We start from the raw sequence: 21,000 nt of genomic DNA, 5'->3' as shown, positions 1-21,000 counted from the left end.
AATGGGGGGAGGAAAGGATTCTTAGGGGATAAGCATGAGTAGAGACCTGGAAAATGTAAAATGCTACAGATTTGGGAACTGACACATGTCCACTAGAATCATGTACAAATCTCAGGGGACTCTATTACCAGGAAGTCTGACATCCATTGACTCAAGCTGGAAGGGACCTCACCGCTGGGCTAGTCCAATGTCCTCATTTTAGAAATAAGGACAGGCTTCTGAGTCCTCCAGTGGTAATGGCCTTGGTGGTGACAAGCTGTCAGCTGCAGAGCAGGGGCAGAACCGGGTTCTGCCTCTAGGCAAGAGCTCGCCTCACCTATCAGGTGCTGCTTCCCTTTCTCTCTATTTGCTAGCAGCACAAATGGAAAGGAGAGTTAGGAAGTCAAATAATATTTTTCTTTTATCTCAACTGTGTATTATTACTCAGCACCAAAGTGCTTCACTTTTCTCTTCTAAATCAACAAAAGATCCAAATGGCAGCGTGTCAATCAAACAGATAAAGTCTGCTTCTAATCAGGTAATGCGCTATACCTCCTTTCAGTAGAGAAATGGTTATGGCACCACCTTAAAACTTTACATTTGCAAAATAAACAGTCTGGTACAAAATCTAATTTAACCTTTCATTTCTAATAATAAAACTTAAAATTTGCTATTATGAAATAGTGTTTCATATACTTACTCTATCATAATGTTGTTCCAAAAATTCTGCACTGAGCAACTTATGTCTTGTAAGCAAATCCTAGAAAAAGGAAATATATTGTTAAAATGTTGTTCTCGCATTCAGGTTCTTTTAGAAAAGAGAATCCTAAAACATTCCACGCCATTTTACCTAATAAAAACTGTTGTTAAAATTACTATACTTAAATTGAGCATGAACTGTATTGAGGATATTCATTTTGTATGAGTAAATAAAATCAATAAACTGAAATTGTGATTTTAATGCTTATGATTAGTCACACATCTATAGCTAGCTCTTAGCAGGAAAAATTTAAAAACAAACATATAAGGCAATGGGAATATATGTTCAAAGAAAGAGAATAAAGAATTGAAGAGAAATAAAAAGTAAACAACTGTAATAAAATGTCAAATTGAAACTGCTCCTGGTGGAGAAAAAGGACATTTCTTTAATTAGAAGTATTGGAGGTTCCGTTTCCTTCCTCCTAAATTCAATTGCATTCAGTTTCATATCTAATGCAACCTTTTGCAGAGGTAAAATGTTTTTGAAAAGCCCTGTCATTTTAAAACATCAGCTCCTAAGTAAGCAGAATAACACCGCAGGAACGTAGGAACAAAAATCAGTAAGACCTCGAGTCTAACTCTGCATTACTATAAAACAGAGCTTAGGTCTCACCCCACGGATTTCCCTGGAAACAAGTCAAGGATCATTCATTTAGAAAATATCTACAATGTGCCAGGTAATGTTCTAAGTGCTAGGGTTACAAAGAAGAAAGATGTGGTCCCTGCTTCCAAGGACCTGGAAGTTAGCAATGATTAGCCTTGGTCTCACCAGGTTGGGGTGGGGAAGGGGGAAGGGAACATGTGACAGCAGGAATGGCCAGACAGTATTTGGTCAATCAATGAATTACATTCCTTTAGAGCCCCCTACTGGAGAGGTTGGTGCCAATAATCTCCTTCTCACTTTCCTTAACTTGTTTTTTTTGCTATTTATGTTTGAGTTACCAAGGTTATATTGAACTAGAGTTTCCTAAGTACATCCAAGTGCTATGGAAGTGGGAAAGCTCTGAGAAATGTTCCACGGTCAAGCTGACATGGAAAGCACTACAGCTCTGGTTGCTTCATGGGGCTCCATCTGGCAGCAGGAGATTCTGCAGGGAACTCTGTCGCCTGCTTTGTTAGCACCCTTCCCTGAAAAGGCCTCCATGGCACAGGCTTGCCCCTCTCTAGGTACCTACTACCTTTGGAGCTCCACTTGTCACTTCCACAGAGAGCCTTTCCAGACTGGCCACCAGCATGCAAGCATGGTCACAGGTATGACTGTTCATCTGTGAGATGACCTGATGAATGTTTCGTGCCAGACTGCACATTCTGTAAACACAAGGCTCAAGTCTGTTTTAAATATTTGAATCCCCAGCACCTATGCAGTGCCCAGCACATAGTAAGAGCTTAATATTTAATAAATGAATGAACCAACATCAGCACATAGTAAGAGCTTAATATTTAATAAATGAATGAACCAACATCAGGGAATATGTTTGGGAAAATGTCACACTAACCAAGGTTCAAAGTGTGCTTGTTAAGAAGGCTTCTAATTCCACCCCAAAGATTTACAGGTGTTTAAACTGCTGGATAGGTTGTATACTGTATGTTCAGGAAAGACCTACCCAATTTATTCTGAATCCCCCTTAGGGAATAAACAGGCAAAACAGAAACCCTGGAGTTTGTTTGAGTACCTCAAGAGTCTGGTAAGAAATGCTATGAGGTACCCAGATAGGGAAGGAGAGATGGCAGCGGTAGGAGAATTGATATTATCTCAGTATATCATGGGGCCAGATGTAAGGGAGAGAGGAACATGAGAACGTTAAGGGCATGTACCAGGAATGCTTGTTAAGATCACTTCCTTTTAACATGCTACTGTGGTCTGTTTATGGTGGTCTCCTCTATGTAAGAGCCTCAAGAGTTAGGGGGTGTGTATGGCTCATTGCTGAACCCCACACCTATAGAACAACACCCAACACAGGGCACGCGCTGAGAGGCTTGTGGAACGAACTGAACAAACATATGAATTAGCAAATTAAGGGATTAATGAGTCAGGATCTGTGCGAGACTGGATGTCATTCTGGAGGCCAGTATGAAGAAGTACAGCAAAAGAAGCCCAATGCTCACTGCTCGGTCATAATCCGACCACGGAGAAGACCAGAGGTGGGGGGTCTGAGAGACAGTGGCTCTCACTTGGGGCTGGGTTCTTAGGAACAGGCAGGTAGAAAGTATTGCTCTAAAAAGCAAAGGCCTTGATTTGACTGCAGGTCTGAGTAAGGGGACTATTTGCTCTGAGGTTGTATCTCAAGTAGGAGCATGAGGCTCACAGTTGGGCCACACATGAAAAGGGGGATTGTCCCCATCTCCCCATCTAGGGGAGTCTCCTTGTTATCATTTGGTTTAAAGAGAACATGGAACTCAGGAAACCATTGCCAATTTAGGAATCAAATCTCAATGACCTTGGTAAGAGAGAGAGAGAGAGAGAAAAGGGGTGCGTTGAGACTACTGAAGTAGGAGCTGGGCCCAGGGCCCCGCAGGATGAAAGCCCTTGTTAAGAAGGGCCATGACAGGGCAGGGCCTGGAGGGGACAGTAAAACATTAGTGGGAAAGGAGCAGTTGCTGACAGCCAAGTTGGGAAATGAGGAGATGGGACTTAGGCAGTGCCTCTGTCTACTGAGAGACGAAGAGGAACCTTACCTTAGGACTAGAGCCAAGAGCTATGGATAGCTCAAACCAGGGTGTGGGGAAAGAAACCAACAGAATAGAAGATGAAGAGAAATGGTTATGAGGTCAGTATCTGCTCAGTAATCTGCAAAGTTTATAGGTGCATGTGGTCCCAGACATGCAGAGTTGCTAGTTGGCCACCAAAGGGGGGGGGGGGGGGGTTAAAGAAAAGGACTTCTCATTTCCCACCTATCTGAATTCCAGTACATCCAAGGCCTTGGTATATAACTTGGAGAAAGGTCAGGAGTCATCTCTCAAGTCCAGCAGCTTAAGCAGCCAACTTTTAGAGTAGGTTGAATTTAAAGATTCCTAAAAATTATGTAAGTTTGAGCCCCAAATATAATGTGACAAAGACAGCCCTGGAATCCAGGAAGAAATGCTGCGAAACCAGGGGGCTGATTTTCAGAGCAAGTCACTTGGCTCAATTCCCTATCTGATGCTTGAATATGTATGTCCAAGGACAGGAAACTCAATTCTTCTAACTGTATGGTTCACCTCTGGAGCTCTGAGTTAGAACGTTTTTCTTGTGCTGAGAGTCAAGCGTATGCCCCAGGTACTTCCAGAAACAAGTTTAATCCATTTTCTAAAGAACCCCACTTCAAATACAGCAGTGCTCTCATGGCAAGTCCCTACCGAGTCTTCTCTTCTTCAGGCTAAATAGGTCCAGTTCTTTTAACCACTCCTCGAATGACAGGTTCTGAGTCCCCCTCACCATCTAATGTCTTCTGAAAGTCATCTATTTGTCTATGTGCCTCTTAAAGTGTAGCGCCTGGAATGGAACACATTTATGTGCTGTTACCTGGTAAGCTTATAGTGGGGTGAGACCATCAAGCTCCTTAGGTGACACACTTCTGTGGTCACATGTAGTTCTGGGGCAGCATCATCAAACTGCCAATTTTAATGGACAAATTCAGAATTTTGTTTACTCATAGTGGGCTCTGTAGTCAGACTGCCTGGGTTCAAATTCTGGCTTGCCCATGTATTGTCTGACTTTACTCAGCATTTCCATGCTTTAGTGTCCTTATCTGTAAAGGAGATGATAATACTTTCTTCATAGGATTGCTTGAATATAAGAACTTACCTACATTTTAGTAACTATTACAGTTGGCATTAACTATTATTATCATGCTTATTCCCCAATCCCATATTTATATGGTTGGGTCCTCAAGTAGAAGACTTGGGTTATCTATAATTAACTTTATCCTGTTATATTCTGGCCTCTCTGGATTTATGAAGCCTTATTTAGGCTCACTGTTATTTATCTTTCCCTTAATGGCTGTCACTGACACATTTGGTAAGTATGCCTTGTCACCCTCTATCCAAGTCATTAATAATGTTCGACTTGGCCGAGCAGAGATCCATTAGAGTCTCTCTCCAGGGTGATGGTGATCCATTTTCCAGCACCTTATGGATACTGCATTTAATTAGTTGCAAATCAGCATACTGAATCTCCTTACATCTAGCTCCTAATCTTTTTATTGTTTCCATTAAAATAGGTCTGTATAATTTTTTGACATCTAGTATATCCTCCTTGTCTTACAGGAATCCCACTAGTTACTGTTTACAGCACACGTACTGTGTGAGGCCACAATAACCTGACACACTAGTATTATTACCCACATTTTAGCAGATGAAGACACAGGTGCAATCAGCAGCAGAGCTGGGAATTGAACCCAGGCAGCCTTGTCTTTAGGCCCCTGATCTACCGGCATCAATGAGATTAGTATGACTGAACTTACTCTTAGTGAATCCATGCTGGCTGTGGGCACTCGGTTTCCTTTCCAAAATGCTCAGATATCATCTCTTTAGAAATACTTTCTAGAACCTTACACAGGTATACCATCAAGCTCCAAGCTCCACCAGCCTCTCTGGGGAATCTACCTTCTTTTACTCTGGAAAATTGGAAATATATTTGTTGGCCTTCTGATGCCCCTCCCAATCTCCTAATTCCTTAAAAATAATCACTAACAAATACTTGGCCACTGATTTAACTATCTCAGTACCTGTTCATTTGAGCTACAAATCTTGGACACATTTAGAGCAGGCAGTTTTAATTTCCTTTTAAGACTTGGCCCACTTCCAGGGGCTTTGAATCCAGAGTTATGGATGAGCTGCATTTGTTGGAAAGATTTTGTGTGCAGACTGCATTTTCAGGAAGTTGCTCTGGTCACATTCTTAAAGGAGACCATGAACTATGGATCTGTTCTCCTTATGGAAGTATTCTCTGCAAAGAGTAAACTGGGAGAGAGGCAGGCCCCCTTTCCTCTGCCAGCGCCTATGGAGTGAGGCGGAGTCTGGCCCCTGCCTGACTCAGGTGGAGTTTCTTTTAGGCAGGGGTAGGGAGGGGTAGTGGTAGCTTTGGGCTGTTTGCTAGGTCTATTTCTCTTTCTCTTGTCTTGATTTTGGCCTCCTGTCTTTTTCGTTTCTTGGAGAGCTCTCTTTAATGAGCTCTCCACTTTCCTTGCAACCAGCAGCAGCTGAGATACAGAATCCAAGCCAGTTTCTCCATGCTTTCTCCTCTGGAGCTCATCCTTAGACACCTCTGTTATTTTTTAAAGTTTCCCTTCTTCCAGTAAGGACTACCACCTGACTCTGCCCAGTCTTTCCCTCTGTGGCTACCATGACCTGACAGGTTGCTTTACCCACAGTGATTCCATCACCTCGGTATGAATTTAATTCAAAGAAGCAGCACTAACAGATAAAATTATCAGCAAGGCCAATCAAAACGTGTCAGACACTGGGAATCACATTTCTGGCATATAATTAGCACATTTCTCTCACCTCTTGGTCAATTTTGCCATCTGTGCCAGGAGCACGCCAGTCATGTCCTCCTTGGTCCGGTGGTCTGGCTGCATTCTCCCACACCACTGCCGCCCTCTCCTCCTCTCTGCTTACCCTCCTGCTCCCAGAGCTGCACTCTTGGACTCATGGCTTTTTTTCAAACAGGAGTGACTCCTCGTGTTGACAGATGATGCTACTACACTTCCCTTCATAACGGTCTGCTGCTTTTGAGTGGGGCATTCCTTCCATCCTAAGCAAGAGTCCTACCACACCTAGGGCGGTGGAACTAAGAATCACATTTACTATGCTATCATCTTAAATGAATTTCATTTTGCTTTGTACACTGACATAGAAATAGCTGAGGTCTTACCTAAGGCTTCTGATACCCTTTCTAATGGCTTTGGGAAAATAAATTCCTAGACCTTTCACACTATTATTTTATTCTCATTTAATGTGAAATCCTAGTGGCCAGGGTGCTAGGCTTTCATCCTATTTTAAGGGTGTTCCTTCACTCCGAGGGACATATTTTACCCAGAAACCAGGGACTGTGCTCACCTCAGGCGCTCTTTATAATCATAAAACTGAACACTTACAAGAGAAGTGGCCACTTGTCACTATAACAGTATTCACGGTTTCTGAGCATAGCAATCTGCAGGTTAGTATACTAAATTCTGATTATATTAAAATAGCAGTTCTAAATATTGACTTAAGATGTCACACATTTTACATAAGGGAATGTAACACAGAAAGATTATAAAGATCACTGTCTTATTTATATACCTTAAACAGCACAGAGCCTTACAATTCAAAACAAAAAAATGTGCATGTTGCACAGCGGTATCCTATATATGTGCATTTAATTTAAACAAATTAACTGCTTTTTAACTGCTTCTTTGTAGTATCTCCTTATACAACAGGGAGATAAGGCACACTGCGGAGAGGCTAATTTGAATAGTGCAGGTGATTCTGCCCGCCCTCACCTCTTGTAGTTAATAAACAAGCTCTGGCATGAGCATGAGATGGAAGCGGTAAGTCCCTGGTTCCCTTGGGCCCAAACAGAGGCCAACTACTTCATCTGGTGCTTAACCAAAGAAACTGCAACAGTATGCTCAACACAGGAGAAAAATCTGGTTGCTATATCTATTACTGTACTTGATGGGTAATTTAACAGAAAAATGTACCCTGCCTAAAAATTCTAACTTTTCCACCCTTTAAAACTGTGACTTTATTTGTATACATACATATACAAGGGTGGGACAAAAGCAGGTTTACAGTTGTTTGTATGGAAGAATAATACAGTAATCTATACAAATAAAAGGGTAATATGCTAATTAGACCGGGTCAACTGGCCATCTTCTGGATGTCCGACTTCCTTCCAGACAAAGTCATGGTGGTGGGGGCCAAGGCAGAGGCAGTTAGGAGAGAGATCAGGCTGGCAGGGGGGGCCGTTGGGAGCATTAGGCAGGCAGACAGGTGAGTAGTTAGGAGCCAGTGGTCCTGGATTGCGAGAGGGATGTCCGACTGCCAGTTTAGGCCTGACCACTGAAGGGTCCCAGATTGGAGAGGGTGCAGGCCAGGCTGAGGGACATCCCCTTGGCGCCCCGCCCTCCCCGCCACCGTGCATGAATTTCATGCACCCGGCCTCTAGTTAATAAATAATAACATAAGAATAAACTGTTTCACATACACTGTAAACCTGCTTTTGCCACACATGTATAGATGCTGTCTTCTTTCTTCCCACTAGGGGGCAGCAGTATATAGGCAAGGACGATAGAGAAGGTTTAGGAAAAACAGCACACCTGTTAATCGGAGTTGCAAGTATAGTTAGAAGTCTATAATTTTTATATATGTTACCTTGAATGTGGCAAATGCATCGGAAGCTATGTCAAATGTTGACATTTCGACATATCTGAAGAAATCATAAAACTGTTCTGACCACAAAATGATTTTTGCAAGTGGTTCATGTCTGATGCACTCTCTTAACATTATTCCACAATTTAGAGCTATTTCAGGAGATTCATACCTGCAAAAAGAAAAAAACAAACATGGTTGCTTTTTTAAAACTCCAACACTGAACAGTTCAAATTTTTAGAAAAGGATGCTTCAGGAAGTGCCCTTGAATGACCAGAGCAGGTTACACACAGCATCTCTCATTACATGTGCTCAGTGAATTTTCTCTAGCGGGCACACACACTTTAGTTGGTGAAGATGGCTCTAACCCAAAGAAAAATAACAGCTATGAGAGTGATCGTGGAAATAAAAGTTCATTATTTAAGGTAAAAATCTTGAAGAGAAGAGAAGCATTTAGTAACCACAAAAGGGTTACTAGCTTTACATGTGGGGTGCTCTCAACACTTCAGAAAAACCAAAAGCTGAATAAAAAAACAATATGAAATAAATTAGTTCCCTAAATTCATAGTATCTAAAAGGCTCTAACACATGTACAGCCCTTATATTTCATTGTTTCAAGTCAATACTCAAAATAGTACTTTCAAGACTACTGGCAACATCTAAGCCCTACAGACTTGAAAGCCTGGTCCTGAGGATGTCAGTCAGGACTCCCGCAGTGGGCAGAGGGGAGTCCACATGCAGCCTTCCTCTACATCCATCTTGGTGTTTCTACAGTCTCCCTTCCCTATGAACAGAAAGAAAACCTCATTTCCCTTTCACCCAGCAGGCCTTTCGCTTTTGACATGCATCAACCTCCTTGGACCGGCTGTGCTGTTCAGCTCAAACACATAGCTCTTTCCTTTACTTCCTTCCAAGCTGCTTACATGGTTTAATGTCTTTTCCGCACAATCTCCTGCAGTCAAATTCCATTTTCCAACATCCTACCAGCAAAGACCTCTCCTGGACAAATCCGCCTTTTCTCCTAACACAGGGTCTATCACTTAGTGTCCTGGCAGTGCTGACCTTCACATCTCTCTCAAAGAAAAAAACTCTCCCAGTTCTCCTTTCTACCCCTCTGACTGTTCTATTTTTTTTTTGCCTGGCCTCCAGTCTGCTAGCAAACACCCATACAATCTTGCTTCCACCATGACTCCTACAGGTCTTCTGCCTAGGTCTACACCTGAACTATACATTTCTGTTGGCATTTTCTGTTGTCTCTGGACAACTTCAATTAAAGGTCTACCATAAACTCCACATGTCTAAAATGAAATCTCATCTCCCTCCACAAAAGAGGTCGCCACCCCTGCTTCCATCTAAGTTGGCATCACTGCTGTATTTTTAATACCTGAGTCTGAAACAGTTTTGAGAGAACTGTCTGTGATAATGGTAATGGTTTTTATCTGTGCTGTCCATTATGGTAGTTACTAGGCACATGTGGCCATTGAGCACTTGCAGTTTGGCTCAAATGACTAAGGGCCTAAATTTTAAAATGTCATTTAACTTAAATTAATTTGAAATTAAATAATTACCTGTATTGGACAACATAGTTTCAACTATGCCCTTTTTTTTTTTCTAATTGATGTGAGAGAGAAACATTGATCAGTAGCCTCCCAGAGGTGCTCCAACCGGGAATCGAATCCGCAACCTGGGTATGTGCCCTGACTGGGAATCAAACCTGTGATCCTTTGGTGCACAAGACGATGCTCCAAATAGTTGAGTGACATTGGCCAGGGCCCAAACTTACCCTCTTTCTCTGCTCCAAATCTTCCCATCTCCAGTGCTTTTTAACTGCTTCTTTGTAATATCTTAGTTTCAGTTCCTGTTATCTGTTCCTACTTTGGCATTAACGCAGACCGAGAGAAATGCAAGTGTCCCTAACCAACACCTATGTTCAAGCTCTGTCTTACCAAATCTATCCAACACACAAGTATATCAATAGCACTTCCAGCTTAGGTGTTTAAAATGATTTCTTCTTGCTGATCAAATAAAGACAACCGTATGGGCTTGATGCCTATCTCGGCTTTGCATCAGATCTATTCGTCTGGCATAGTGTCGCCTCCCACTCTGCCATAAAGCATCCTGCTCTTCTTACTGCTGCCCACCACTCTGTTCAATTGTGACCCTGTACCTACTCTTTTTTTCTGCCAATTTAAACCACCTGGAAATTCACTCTTATGTTCCATCTTTTACCAACACTTGCCTTATTGACTAACCCCACCCCCCTATTGTATCCCCTGAAATCCTACAGTACTAATTGTTATCTAGTAGCATTACCCTTTTGTTGTACATAGATTCATCACAGATCTCAAGATGATCAAAACTACATTGCTTTGTATCATTTATGGTAAGTCAGCTAGATGGCTGATTATGATTAAAATGTCTGCTTGGAAAATGGCTAATCATATAATTTATCTTTGCTGATCTTTAGTAAGGAGACTAGAATTCAAGGGTAAGACAGTTTGGTACAAGTTGGGCAGGTTTTGATGGCAGTTTGTCAAGCTTATCTTATACGATTAAACCATAAACCAATCATTACAAGGCAAACAGTTATGCTGTACAACCTGTTAGCACTAGAGTGGAGGGCACATTAACATTTAAATCGCCAAAGAAGCTGCCTCCAGATGCAGTCTAATACTAGCAACTAGAGTATTTTCAAATGCAAATTAACAATGGCAACCGAATAGCTGGAAGTACGCATAGCCACAGCAGATAATCACATCCTATGGAAGTAATCTAAACTAACTGACCAACAGAAGGACAACAATCTTAAAAGCAAGTTCACAGGACTCCTTAAAGAAATGGCTATTTCCAGGACCAAAGACAGAACTCACACAAAATAAGCCAGGGACATCATGTGCTGAAAGCACAGAAACATCAAAGCCTTATGCAGTCTTGATAAAAGGACACGGAAGCCAACTTGAAGGAGAGGAGCTCTCACTGGTCCAAGAAGGGGCAGTTTGAACATAAAATTTGTGATTTTTTTTTTTTCACACAAAAAAATGACCCAGTTACTTCAACAAATAAATGGTATATTTTAAAAAGGGGGTCAGGAGCTATTACAGATGAAAAGAGAGTTAAGTAAGAATCATATCAACCAAATTCAGTTTGTGGGCTTTGCTTAGAACCTGACTTGGACAAACTAAAGGGAAAATGCCATTTTTTTGTGGCATGAAAATCAAGGAAATCTGAACACTGAGCATTAGATAATGTTAGGTTTGTAAATGGTATTGCGACCATGTGAAAAAAAAGAAGATGTATCATCTTACTAGGGATGCAAACTGAAGTGACATTGTGTTTGAGGAGGAAAAAAGGGAGGAATACATGAAACAAGAAGGACACAGTTTTAAGAAATGCTGAAGCTGGGAGATGGAGGAAGGGTGTGTCGTATTATCCCCTCCAGTCTGATGTACATGTTCCACAGTACAGGCTAGAAAGGGTCCCAACACCAGCAGCATTCTGCAAGTGTCTCCTTCTCTTCTTTCCAGCTGAGGTTTCTGCTCTGGCTAGTTCGGATGGATGAGAGCTTTAAACTTTTTCTTTAAATTGTTATCTTAATATTCTTACTTACATGATGTTTAACAATGTTCCATTCATACCCTTGGCTACTCTAAAGGGAAAATGTAAGCAGAGATAACTAATTTATAGATTTTAATAATGATGGCTACCTATACAAAAGGAAATTATTAGCTTTAAAAAATACATAAAGATTCCTGGAAGCTGCCTGAAGAACACTAAAATTTGCCCTAGCCGGTTGGATAGAGCGTCGGCCTGTGGACTGAAGGGTCCTGGATTCAATTCCAGTCAAGGGCACATGCCTGGGGTTGTGGACTCGATCCCTACTAGGGGCGTGCAGGAGGCAGCCAATCAATGATTCTCTCTCATCACCATTTCTCTCTCTCTCTCTTTTCCTCTCTGAAATCAATAAAAATATATTTTAAAAAAAGGACACCAAAATTTCAGACTATTCCCTACATGTCTATATACAAAACTCTGGATTGACACAACAAAAAAATTAGATGCCAAAAGTTCTGTATGGCAACATGTGAAGAAGCAACACAGATAGTTAAAAATAGAAAAAAAGAAACAGAATGCTGGCGTCCAAGGCACGCACTGACTCATGCTTTGTCTAAGCAAGTTTGAACTTGAGGGAAGTGTTAAACCACAGAGATAGGAATCAAGTGAGGCAAGTGGTACAGCTAGGAGTAGGAGAGCAAGCTGATTCACACCAACATCCATGCCAGTAAAACGCCTGCCCACCAATTTAACAGGACATCACCAATGCTGGGGCAGACGCACACCATACCCAAAGCTGGCCAACAGGTCTGGTGTGAACTGACAGGAAGTCACTTTACCAATCAGGGAGGCTCAGTGATGAAGGAGGACAGGATCGGTTTTGTTTTGAAGTTTAAGCTTTTAGGCTTTTGGGGATTTTTTTTTTTTAAACTGACAAATTACCCAAACACAAATGCCTGCTTAGTCCAGGAGTAATTCCAGGGAGATGCACTGTGCTTTACCAAATTAAATGGGTTAGTGAGTGGACACACATAAAAAGCAAAGGGTACTAATTCACAACCATGTTCTTTGTTGACTAATTGAGTTAAGCTATACAGCTCCAGTTACTAGGGAGCTTTTACTGCCTTACAGGGTGCAGGTGTACCCAAAGATGTCTTTAAATACATGATTTAACTGACATTTCATACACTTATAACTTTTTAAATCTTAGAGAACAGAAGTAAGATCACAGAGGACTTTTATTTTTCAGTCATGTATGATTTGAAAATTTAAAGACTCATGATTCACCTACCTTTAAACTTCTATGGGCATTTTTTCAAATTCAATTTAGCTCACAGGCTGAATTTTAAGGAGGGAAATATGTTCAAGAGCTATAAAAAATCGAGCTGAGCGAACCATAGATAAAATGCTTTCCCACATTCACCATCCTGTTTTTGCCCAAGACCATCTTTCCTTTTTATTTTTCAACTGAGAATATAAATTTTATTACATTGTACATACCCTTTCAATAACATGAACAAAATATTCTGTTGGGTGCAGATGTATTCAACAGTAGGAGTTCTTGTACCAATTTGTCTTCTGAGAATATTGTTGAAAATTTGAGCCACATCTTTTTTGCCCTATTAGGAATACAATCATTAAAACATTTACCTGACTAAACATTAAAAAGCCCATCCACCCTCCCAGATACACTCAAATCAAGGCATTGAATAATGACCGAATATATGACCTTAAAACATTCACAGACATGAAATTTGATTTATAATTTCAAATTCTAAGTTTTAATAGTATACTATTTTTAACCTGAGCAATGTGTCGACAAAGTGAAATCTCACTACATATAATTTCAATCATTCCTCTCAATCATGCTCAGATATGAAAAACAAAACCTTGCTCTATGTTTACAATGTTCAGGGACCTCATTCCCACCCAAATGGAAAAAGCGGCCTAAACAGGATGCTCGTGTTGTAAACACTACACATATTTCCCTTTTATAGTGAAGAAAGGAGAAAGTGTATGCTGCTAATATAATAAAATGAAATAATTCCATAAGAAGCTGAACTTTAATGGTAAGTAGACACATGCCCCTATTAAACTAGGCCTACTTAGTAAAGACTATATAGGTTAATAATGAAGGTGCTAAGTATCACATAATGTAGTAGTTCAGAGGTCAGAATTACACCACTGTACTTGACTAAACAAAATAGACGGACATTACCGCTCTACAGTAAAACTGAAAAGCTGCATAAGAAAGTAACAAGTGCAGCACTGGATGGCAAGAGATGTTTCAGAATGGCCACTTGTGAAGAGGCTGACAAGCCTGCAGGAGAGATGGAGTGGGTGAGAGCTTTCCAGCACCAGAGATCACCCTGTGGCCCACCTAGGTCGGGAGCATTTGCTAAGAATCAGTCTCAGGGGCACACACTTCTTTTAAATTTGTGTCTCTAAAGTCCCAAATGAATATTAAATTCGGTGTCCAGGCTGGGGACTGGGATGGGTGGACAGAGAAGGAACTAGATGTTCCAGTGCATTCCCAACATTGCAGAGGAAATAAAAACTGTTGTTGAAATTTGATACACTATCAAAAATACATGAAATCAGCTACATAAATGGAAATATCAGTTCTACTTGTTCTACAGGATAGAAATAAAACTTTATTCTCTTTTATTATCAATATTATACTGGAGTAACCTATGAACCCACGCTTATATCCTTCTCCAAAACTGGATCTGGCTATATTGCCTGCTATTTTCTCCTCTGGTTTTGCAAGCACCTGAACAGACATCTAAACACTCAGGATGGTAGACACTGGGGCTTTCACAAAGCACACCCATAATAAAGAATCAAAGAATCATGACCATGCCGGAGCCCCTCAGTACTATGTATATGTGTGTGTGTGTATATATATATTATATATGTATATACTTCTCAGACTGGTACCAAGGACCATTATTCTCACTGTTCCCTGACTAAATAACATGGCATGATCAGCTGTGTAAGTTTGGGTAACAATCTCAAAAGTATACTAGAGCTAGGCAGGAGATGCAAATGGGTAAAGCAGGGGAAAAAAGTAGGCTGCGCTGCCTGCCACACACCCAAGTGTGGATCTCCTGCGTCACGGGGTAGTTGCTCCTCTGCTTCAGCTGAGGGGCCATGGAGGACTACAGGCCCCATGTTACCAGAGTCCAAAGTTTCAAGAGAAGCCAGAAATTCAAAATTGTGTATAATACCTCCTGCTATTTAAATGACATTCTAATTTAAACATTTAAAAGCTGTGCCAAGCAAAACACATATGATCTCTGCTGTAATGAATTCTCAACAGGTAAAAACAAAAACCAAAAAAATAACCACCATAATGTTCTCAGAGATCTCATCTACCTCTAAAATTCTAACATTCTAGGTCATCTTTAGATTGTTTATTCCTTGAGAACCAAGGGCCCGTGAATTATGTAAAACAGCAGCTGTTAATTACAGACAACCTAAATAAAAGGGAATAATGAATACCTAAGAACCTCCCTGAATGATGTGGTAAAATAAGGGGAGAAAAGCCTGGGACACCCTTGAGTTCCTGCCCTGGCTCTGCTAATAGGAGGCAGTGTGGGCATGCTTATAGATCGGCAACCCCTGAGCCAGGAGCCTGGCAGGAATCTTCAGATGTTTCAAAGGAGGGAGGCACATGGAAAAGGACTATGAATGGGGTGCTGTTGGTGAAAAGTAAGAGACTGGTTTCTTACCTCGAAGTCAATGAGCTGCAGGTCCGCCACCAGGGTGCTCAGGAGCCCACTATTATACAGTTCTTGAGCGAGCTGTGCCACTGCTTCCGTCTGCGGCTCTTTTTCATTTGTGCCATAGAGAATTTCTTTCATGGCAACCAGATTTTTGGAAACTTCTTCTGTGGCCTGATTTTGAGGGAGAGGAGAAAAAACAATTCATTTTAACAAACATATATAGCACACCTACATTTGTTAAATATCTTCGCTATGTACCCATGGACCTATGTACAAGCACCAAAAGTGGACAAGCCCAAGATGCCCTCAGGAGCTTAACACTGTGCATGTGTGTACACATGTGCGGGCCAACACAAATGCTCAGCAGGAAAAAACAGCAGATTCACATGTACACTTGAACACTGAAAACAATATTATGATAGAAATGCAACGGGAAGAAAATACTCAATTCTGCATCAAATGGGAGGTAAACAACATGGAAGAGGCACATGAGCTGACCCAGAGACTGGAGACACCGAGTAGCAAGAGCTGGGGAAAAGGAGATTTGAGGGGCAAGAACTGGCATGAGGGGGAGGAAGAAGCACAGGGTCTGTTAGAGAAAAGGTGTGGAGCAAGGGAGTGAGAGCAGAAAATGAAGCTGAAAGAGGCTTTGAATGCAACAGTAAAATATTAGCAATAAATAATACGCCACTTCTGGCCAAGATGGAGGAACAGGGGCCAGATTTTACCTTTCCCCATGAAAAAGACTAAAACATTGGAGATAATTATGAAACAATGAGTTCTAAACATTGAACTTCAGGCAGTAAAGGACAGTGACTTCTGAGAAGGGAAACAAATGAAGTGAACCTCACAACTGCCCAAGTTGACTATCAGGAGGGAATTTCTAGGCTACATCACAGGAAGAGGAAGCCAGGCAGAAGAGGGGGCCTCCATGAATTGAGCTGAGCTGAGATGATAGAGCTGCGCATCTGCGGAGCCCAAGGAGACTAGCATTCACAGCAGGGCAGAGTACTGTGTCTTTAAAAGGTAACTGGCTGTTTAAAGCATAAATAATTGTATTCTAAGGTTATGACACAAGCAGAACAAAAACATGCGGCAACAACAACTCAACTGTGGGTAATGGAGTATAGTGTAAATTCTTATATATGAAGCAGAATAATATTTCTTGAAGACAGATTTCAATAAGTTACAGTTATACACTCTAAGTCCTAAAGGAACCACTAAAAAAACAAACAAACAAACAAAAACACCAAAGAGTTATAAGTAATAACAAAGGAAACACAAGTAGAGTACTAAAGATAGATGAAAAACATAAAGGCTATAAAAAACTATAAAAGTCAAAGTATTTGTGAACAGAAATCAATTTCAAGGAGATTAGTTAGTACAGATTCACAGGACACAAGCATTTCATGGTACCTAAAGAACTATCTAGTTCCAAGATACTCCCTTCTACAATCTTCTATCCTCCTTACCAAATAATCACATTGCTTCACCTTAAATATTTCCAGTGTCTGCAGTGTTAGCAGATTCTGGAACCAGGTAGCTGTCAGAAAATTTTATGAGATGAACACTGCCTCACTATAGTGTCTGCTAGTCCTGGAGCTGCACTGCAGGGCAGGCAGTATCCTAACTTCTCTTCCACAGAAAGGCTCCTCTTTGAAGGTAGCTTGCCCATTTCCCCTAAATAGTCTTCTTCCAGGAAACCTCTCAGCTTCTTTAACTATCCTCCTAAGAAAGACAGTGCTAATGTTCCAACCCTATCTAAAATGGAATAATGCAGAAGACATCAGACCACCACTTTCCTACTAATGTCACAAATGTTAATGTGGCCCAAGGCTACCTTTAAGAATTTTTGCAATTATATCATACTAGTGACCTGGTGCACAGATTTGTGCACATTGAAAGGAAATTAATTAGAAGGTGGCCGGCGGGGCGGGACTGGGCAAGAGGAGCTGGACACACCCTGGAGCCAACCTCCCACGGTCCCTCCCCGGTGTCTGCGGAGTGAGTGGGGTCCCTCTAGCAGGTGTGGGTCCCTCGGCCTGGCCTGCGGGGATCAGGCTGAAACCGGCTCTCTGACATCCCCCAAAGGGTCCCAGAGGGCACTCTGCAAAGTTGCTATGGTACTGGGTGTGGAATGCAAACACAAGTGTGCAGTAAATCAGATTCAGGGCCGACAGTGCCCCAGCAACAACATAACCCACAGCCGAATGTGGAATCACGTGGCCCCGCAAATAAACGGGCTCCCTCCTCTCTGGTTTTGGGGTGAGTCATCCGAGAACCACTGCTGCTAAGTCAGTGCACGTGATCAGTGTGTGTCATAGCGACCTGTCAGACAGTGGGAGGGACAAACAGCATATTAGCCTTTCATATATATATATATATATATATATATATATATATATATATATATTTATATTTCATTCAAAACCAGATCTTTGAATGACAGTACAATGAAGGCTTTAACTCTTTTGACTATTTAATTTCATTTCATTTCATTAACAGTCCAGCATTCAACACTGTGGAGGTATTTCTGGATTTGGAAGGACATCCAATATACTAGCTATCACTCTTCTGTTTGTACGGTCTGAAAATCTGATAGGTATGCTTCCCATGGCCTCAATCATTAACCAAAATGCTGAAAAGGAAATAACCATAAAGGAATCATTATACCATTGAATCATTCATTATGTTCTCTTCAGTAACTATCTACTTACTAATAATCTTTGGGCATGGCCACTCAACCACTTACATACACCTATTTCCAAATCATACTCAAGTGGCATTTTGTTAAATACTTTGATAAAATAAGAATAACTATTCCTTCCACACTTTCTGAACATAAGAAAATGAAATAAAGTTAATTTGGCAAGACCTTTTATGCTGACATCTACTAACCACTATTTTCTATTCTAAGTGCTTATAAATCCTCCTCCTAAAAATCCCATTATGAAACCTTAATCCAGTGGTTCTCAACCTTCCTAATGCCGCAACCCTTTAATACAGTTCCTCATGTTGTGGTGACCCCCAATTTCATTGTTACAAATTGAACATAATTAAAGCATAGTGATTAATCACAAAAACAATATGTAATTATATATGTTTTCCGATGGTCTTAAGTGACCCCTGTGAAAGGGTTGTTCGACCCTCAAAGGGGTTGCTACCCACAGGTTGAGAACCGCTGCCTTAATCAGTCTCAATGTTAAGCAGAATCTTAACATTTCCAATCTGCTGTTACTACTGTATTTGCTAATGACTCAGATTTCTGACAGTTTGTCATCCAATATACAAATTTTCAGTCTGATTGGTGTGGCTCAGTGGTTGAGCATCAACCACTTGATTCTGGGTCAGGGCACATGCCCAGGTTGTGGGCTCGATCCTCAGTAAAGAGTGTGCAGGAGGCAGCCAATGGATTATTCTCTCTCACCATTGATGTTTCTCTCTCTCTCTCTCTCTCTCTCCCTCTCCCTTCCTCTCTCTGAAATCAATAAAAACATTAAAAAATTTTTTTGAGTATCCCAGATTGTACCTTTTCTGGGCCAATATATCAAATCATTTATCAATAGTAAATGTTCTCTTAAATCTAGTTATATGTGCTTTTTCAACTTAATTTTACTAATCTTCATTCTTAAGATATTCTCTTTAACAGGGAAGAATCTGACATTTAGTAGGTTTTCTGAGTCTATTTTCTGTTGATTTTACACCAGTGACGCTAAGTAGTAGGCCTCAGCCCCCAATGCTTCTCTGGCTAGATCAAAGTTTTGAGGCTCATAGCAATCCTTCATATGCCTCACTTTATACTCTTCTCTGAAATTATATGATTTTAAATCTAATTTAGATCATATTCTAGGCTCTCTTCTGAGAGCAAAAGATGAATAAGAAGGGGGAGGGGTGAGTGATAGCCAGAGTACGGGGTTTCTTTTGGAGGTATGAACTGTTCTAAAACTGACTGTGGTTATGGTTGCACATTATGTGTGAATAAACTAAAACCACTGAATTATACACTTTAAATGGGTGAATTATATGAGTTATGTCTCAACAAAGCTGTTTAAAAAAACAGGGAGGGGAGAAGCAAGGAAATAGAAAGCTAGTTGCGCTAATTCTAAAATGAAAGCCCACCTGAATTCACATTTAAATCCCTCCCCTTACCTTTCCTGTCACATACATTGTACACTCATTTACCCATGTTAATCCTCTCTGCTTCTGGACTCCATCTATCTCCTGCCTTCTCAGAACTCATCCTGTCTGTTATCTCATCTTCTAATATAGTCAACTTCCCTCTCATTTGATTTTAACTGTGATCAAGACTCCCATTAACAAAACCAAACTCTCCTTTGACTGTATAACCCCTTCCTAGTCACTGTCCCCCATAACATATACCTGTTTGCTATAGTCCACATCTCTTTCCTATTCACTCTTCAATCCAAATCCATGTGGCTTCTACATCTAGTTACCAATGACCTGCCTGCCATTAAATACAATTTCCCTTCTTCATTACATGTGAGCTCCTGGCAGCATTTGCAGTTGTTGATTACACCCTTCTTCTCAAACCACCCCTCCTTTGTCCTCAGTGACTCACCACTACCCTAATTTTTTCCTTCCTGTCTCCGTTTTGGCTCAGCCTCCTTGACTAGACCATTTAAATATTGGAATTCCTCAGGGCAGGGTACAAGGCCCTCTTCTCATTCTATCTTCTCTCCCTAAGTGATCTCACCCACACCCACAGCTTTAATTAACACCTCAATGCAGACGCCTCACAGATTCCTATCTCTAATCCAGTTCTTTTACTAGTACACCCAGCAGCCTACTCAAAATGACTCCACTTGGATGTCTCAAGGTCCCTCAAAACTAACACATCTAAAACAACTCATGATCTTGCTCCAATGCCTGGTATTCTTCCCTTGTTCCCTATTTCAAGGAGTGATACCACTACTGATGTGAGTATACATGTTAAAAGTTAGAAATCATCCTCAACTCCTCCTTCTTCCCTACCCGGCCCCAATATCTAATTCATCACCAAGTCCCCCTAATCCATCTATTTATCTCCCCACCCCCACCATCACTACCCAAGTTAGAGTCCCCATAACTACTACCTACTTGGCCTACTAAGTAGCCTATTGACTATTTCCTTGAATCCTTAGAAACCACTCTCCACAATACAACTACAATGATCTTTTTATAACACAAATATGATTGTCATTCCCTCTGCTTATAATGCTTTAATTACTGACTGCTCTTAGAATGAAGAAAATTCCTTCTTAACATGGCCCATAAAAGTACTCATGGTCTGATCCTACCTCTCTGACCTTACACATGCACTACAATTTCTCCCCCACTACCTATTCGCTACTACTCAGGTCACACTGGTCTCCTTTCAGAATCCTTGCACATATGGTTCCCTATGCTTGGAATGTTCTTTGTGCCCATACCCTGCCCCACCTCCTGGCCAACTCCTATTCTGCCTTCATTGCTCAGTTCAATGATCACTTCCTCAGAGAAGTCTTTCTAGGTAAATTTTATCATACATTCTCCTACCACTATGTACTTCTTCATAGTGTTTCTCCAGTTGTATGTAATGCTGCTTTACCTTGTGATTCTCAATTAATGTCTGCTTCCTTCTATATTCTATTAGGAGCCCAGTGCTTAC

The 21,000-nt window shown here is 41.0% G+C and overlaps 1 protein-coding gene across 1 annotated transcript in view; it reads right to left on the bottom strand.

Moving 5' to 3' along the window:
- Nucleotides 1–21,000, bottom strand: part of CAB39 (calcium binding protein 39) — an 84,463-nt gene that overhangs the window by 5,547 nt on the left and 57,916 nt on the right. The window contains exons 3-6 of the mRNA XM_070422371.1: nt 15,360–15,524; nt 13,126–13,244; nt 8,077–8,245; nt 680–739 (exon numbers count right to left, since the gene is read on the bottom strand). Of these exons, the coding sequence (XP_070278472.1) occupies nt 680–739; nt 8,077–8,245; nt 13,126–13,244; nt 15,360–15,524 (513 nt within the window). The remainder of the gene's footprint in view (nt 1–679; nt 740–8,076; nt 8,246–13,125; nt 13,245–15,359; nt 15,525–21,000) is intronic.

Source organism: Myotis yumanensis, unplaced genomic scaffold (genome assembly GCF_028538775.1).
Source record: "Myotis yumanensis isolate MYYU_CA2020_CCGP unplaced genomic scaffold, mMyoYum1.0.hap1 SCAF_8, whole genome shotgun sequence".
Lineage (NCBI taxonomy): Eukaryota > Metazoa > Chordata > Mammalia > Chiroptera > Vespertilionidae > Myotis > Myotis yumanensis.
Note: the sequence above shows the minus strand (reverse complement) of the source record. Positions and strands in the feature narration are given on the sequence as shown.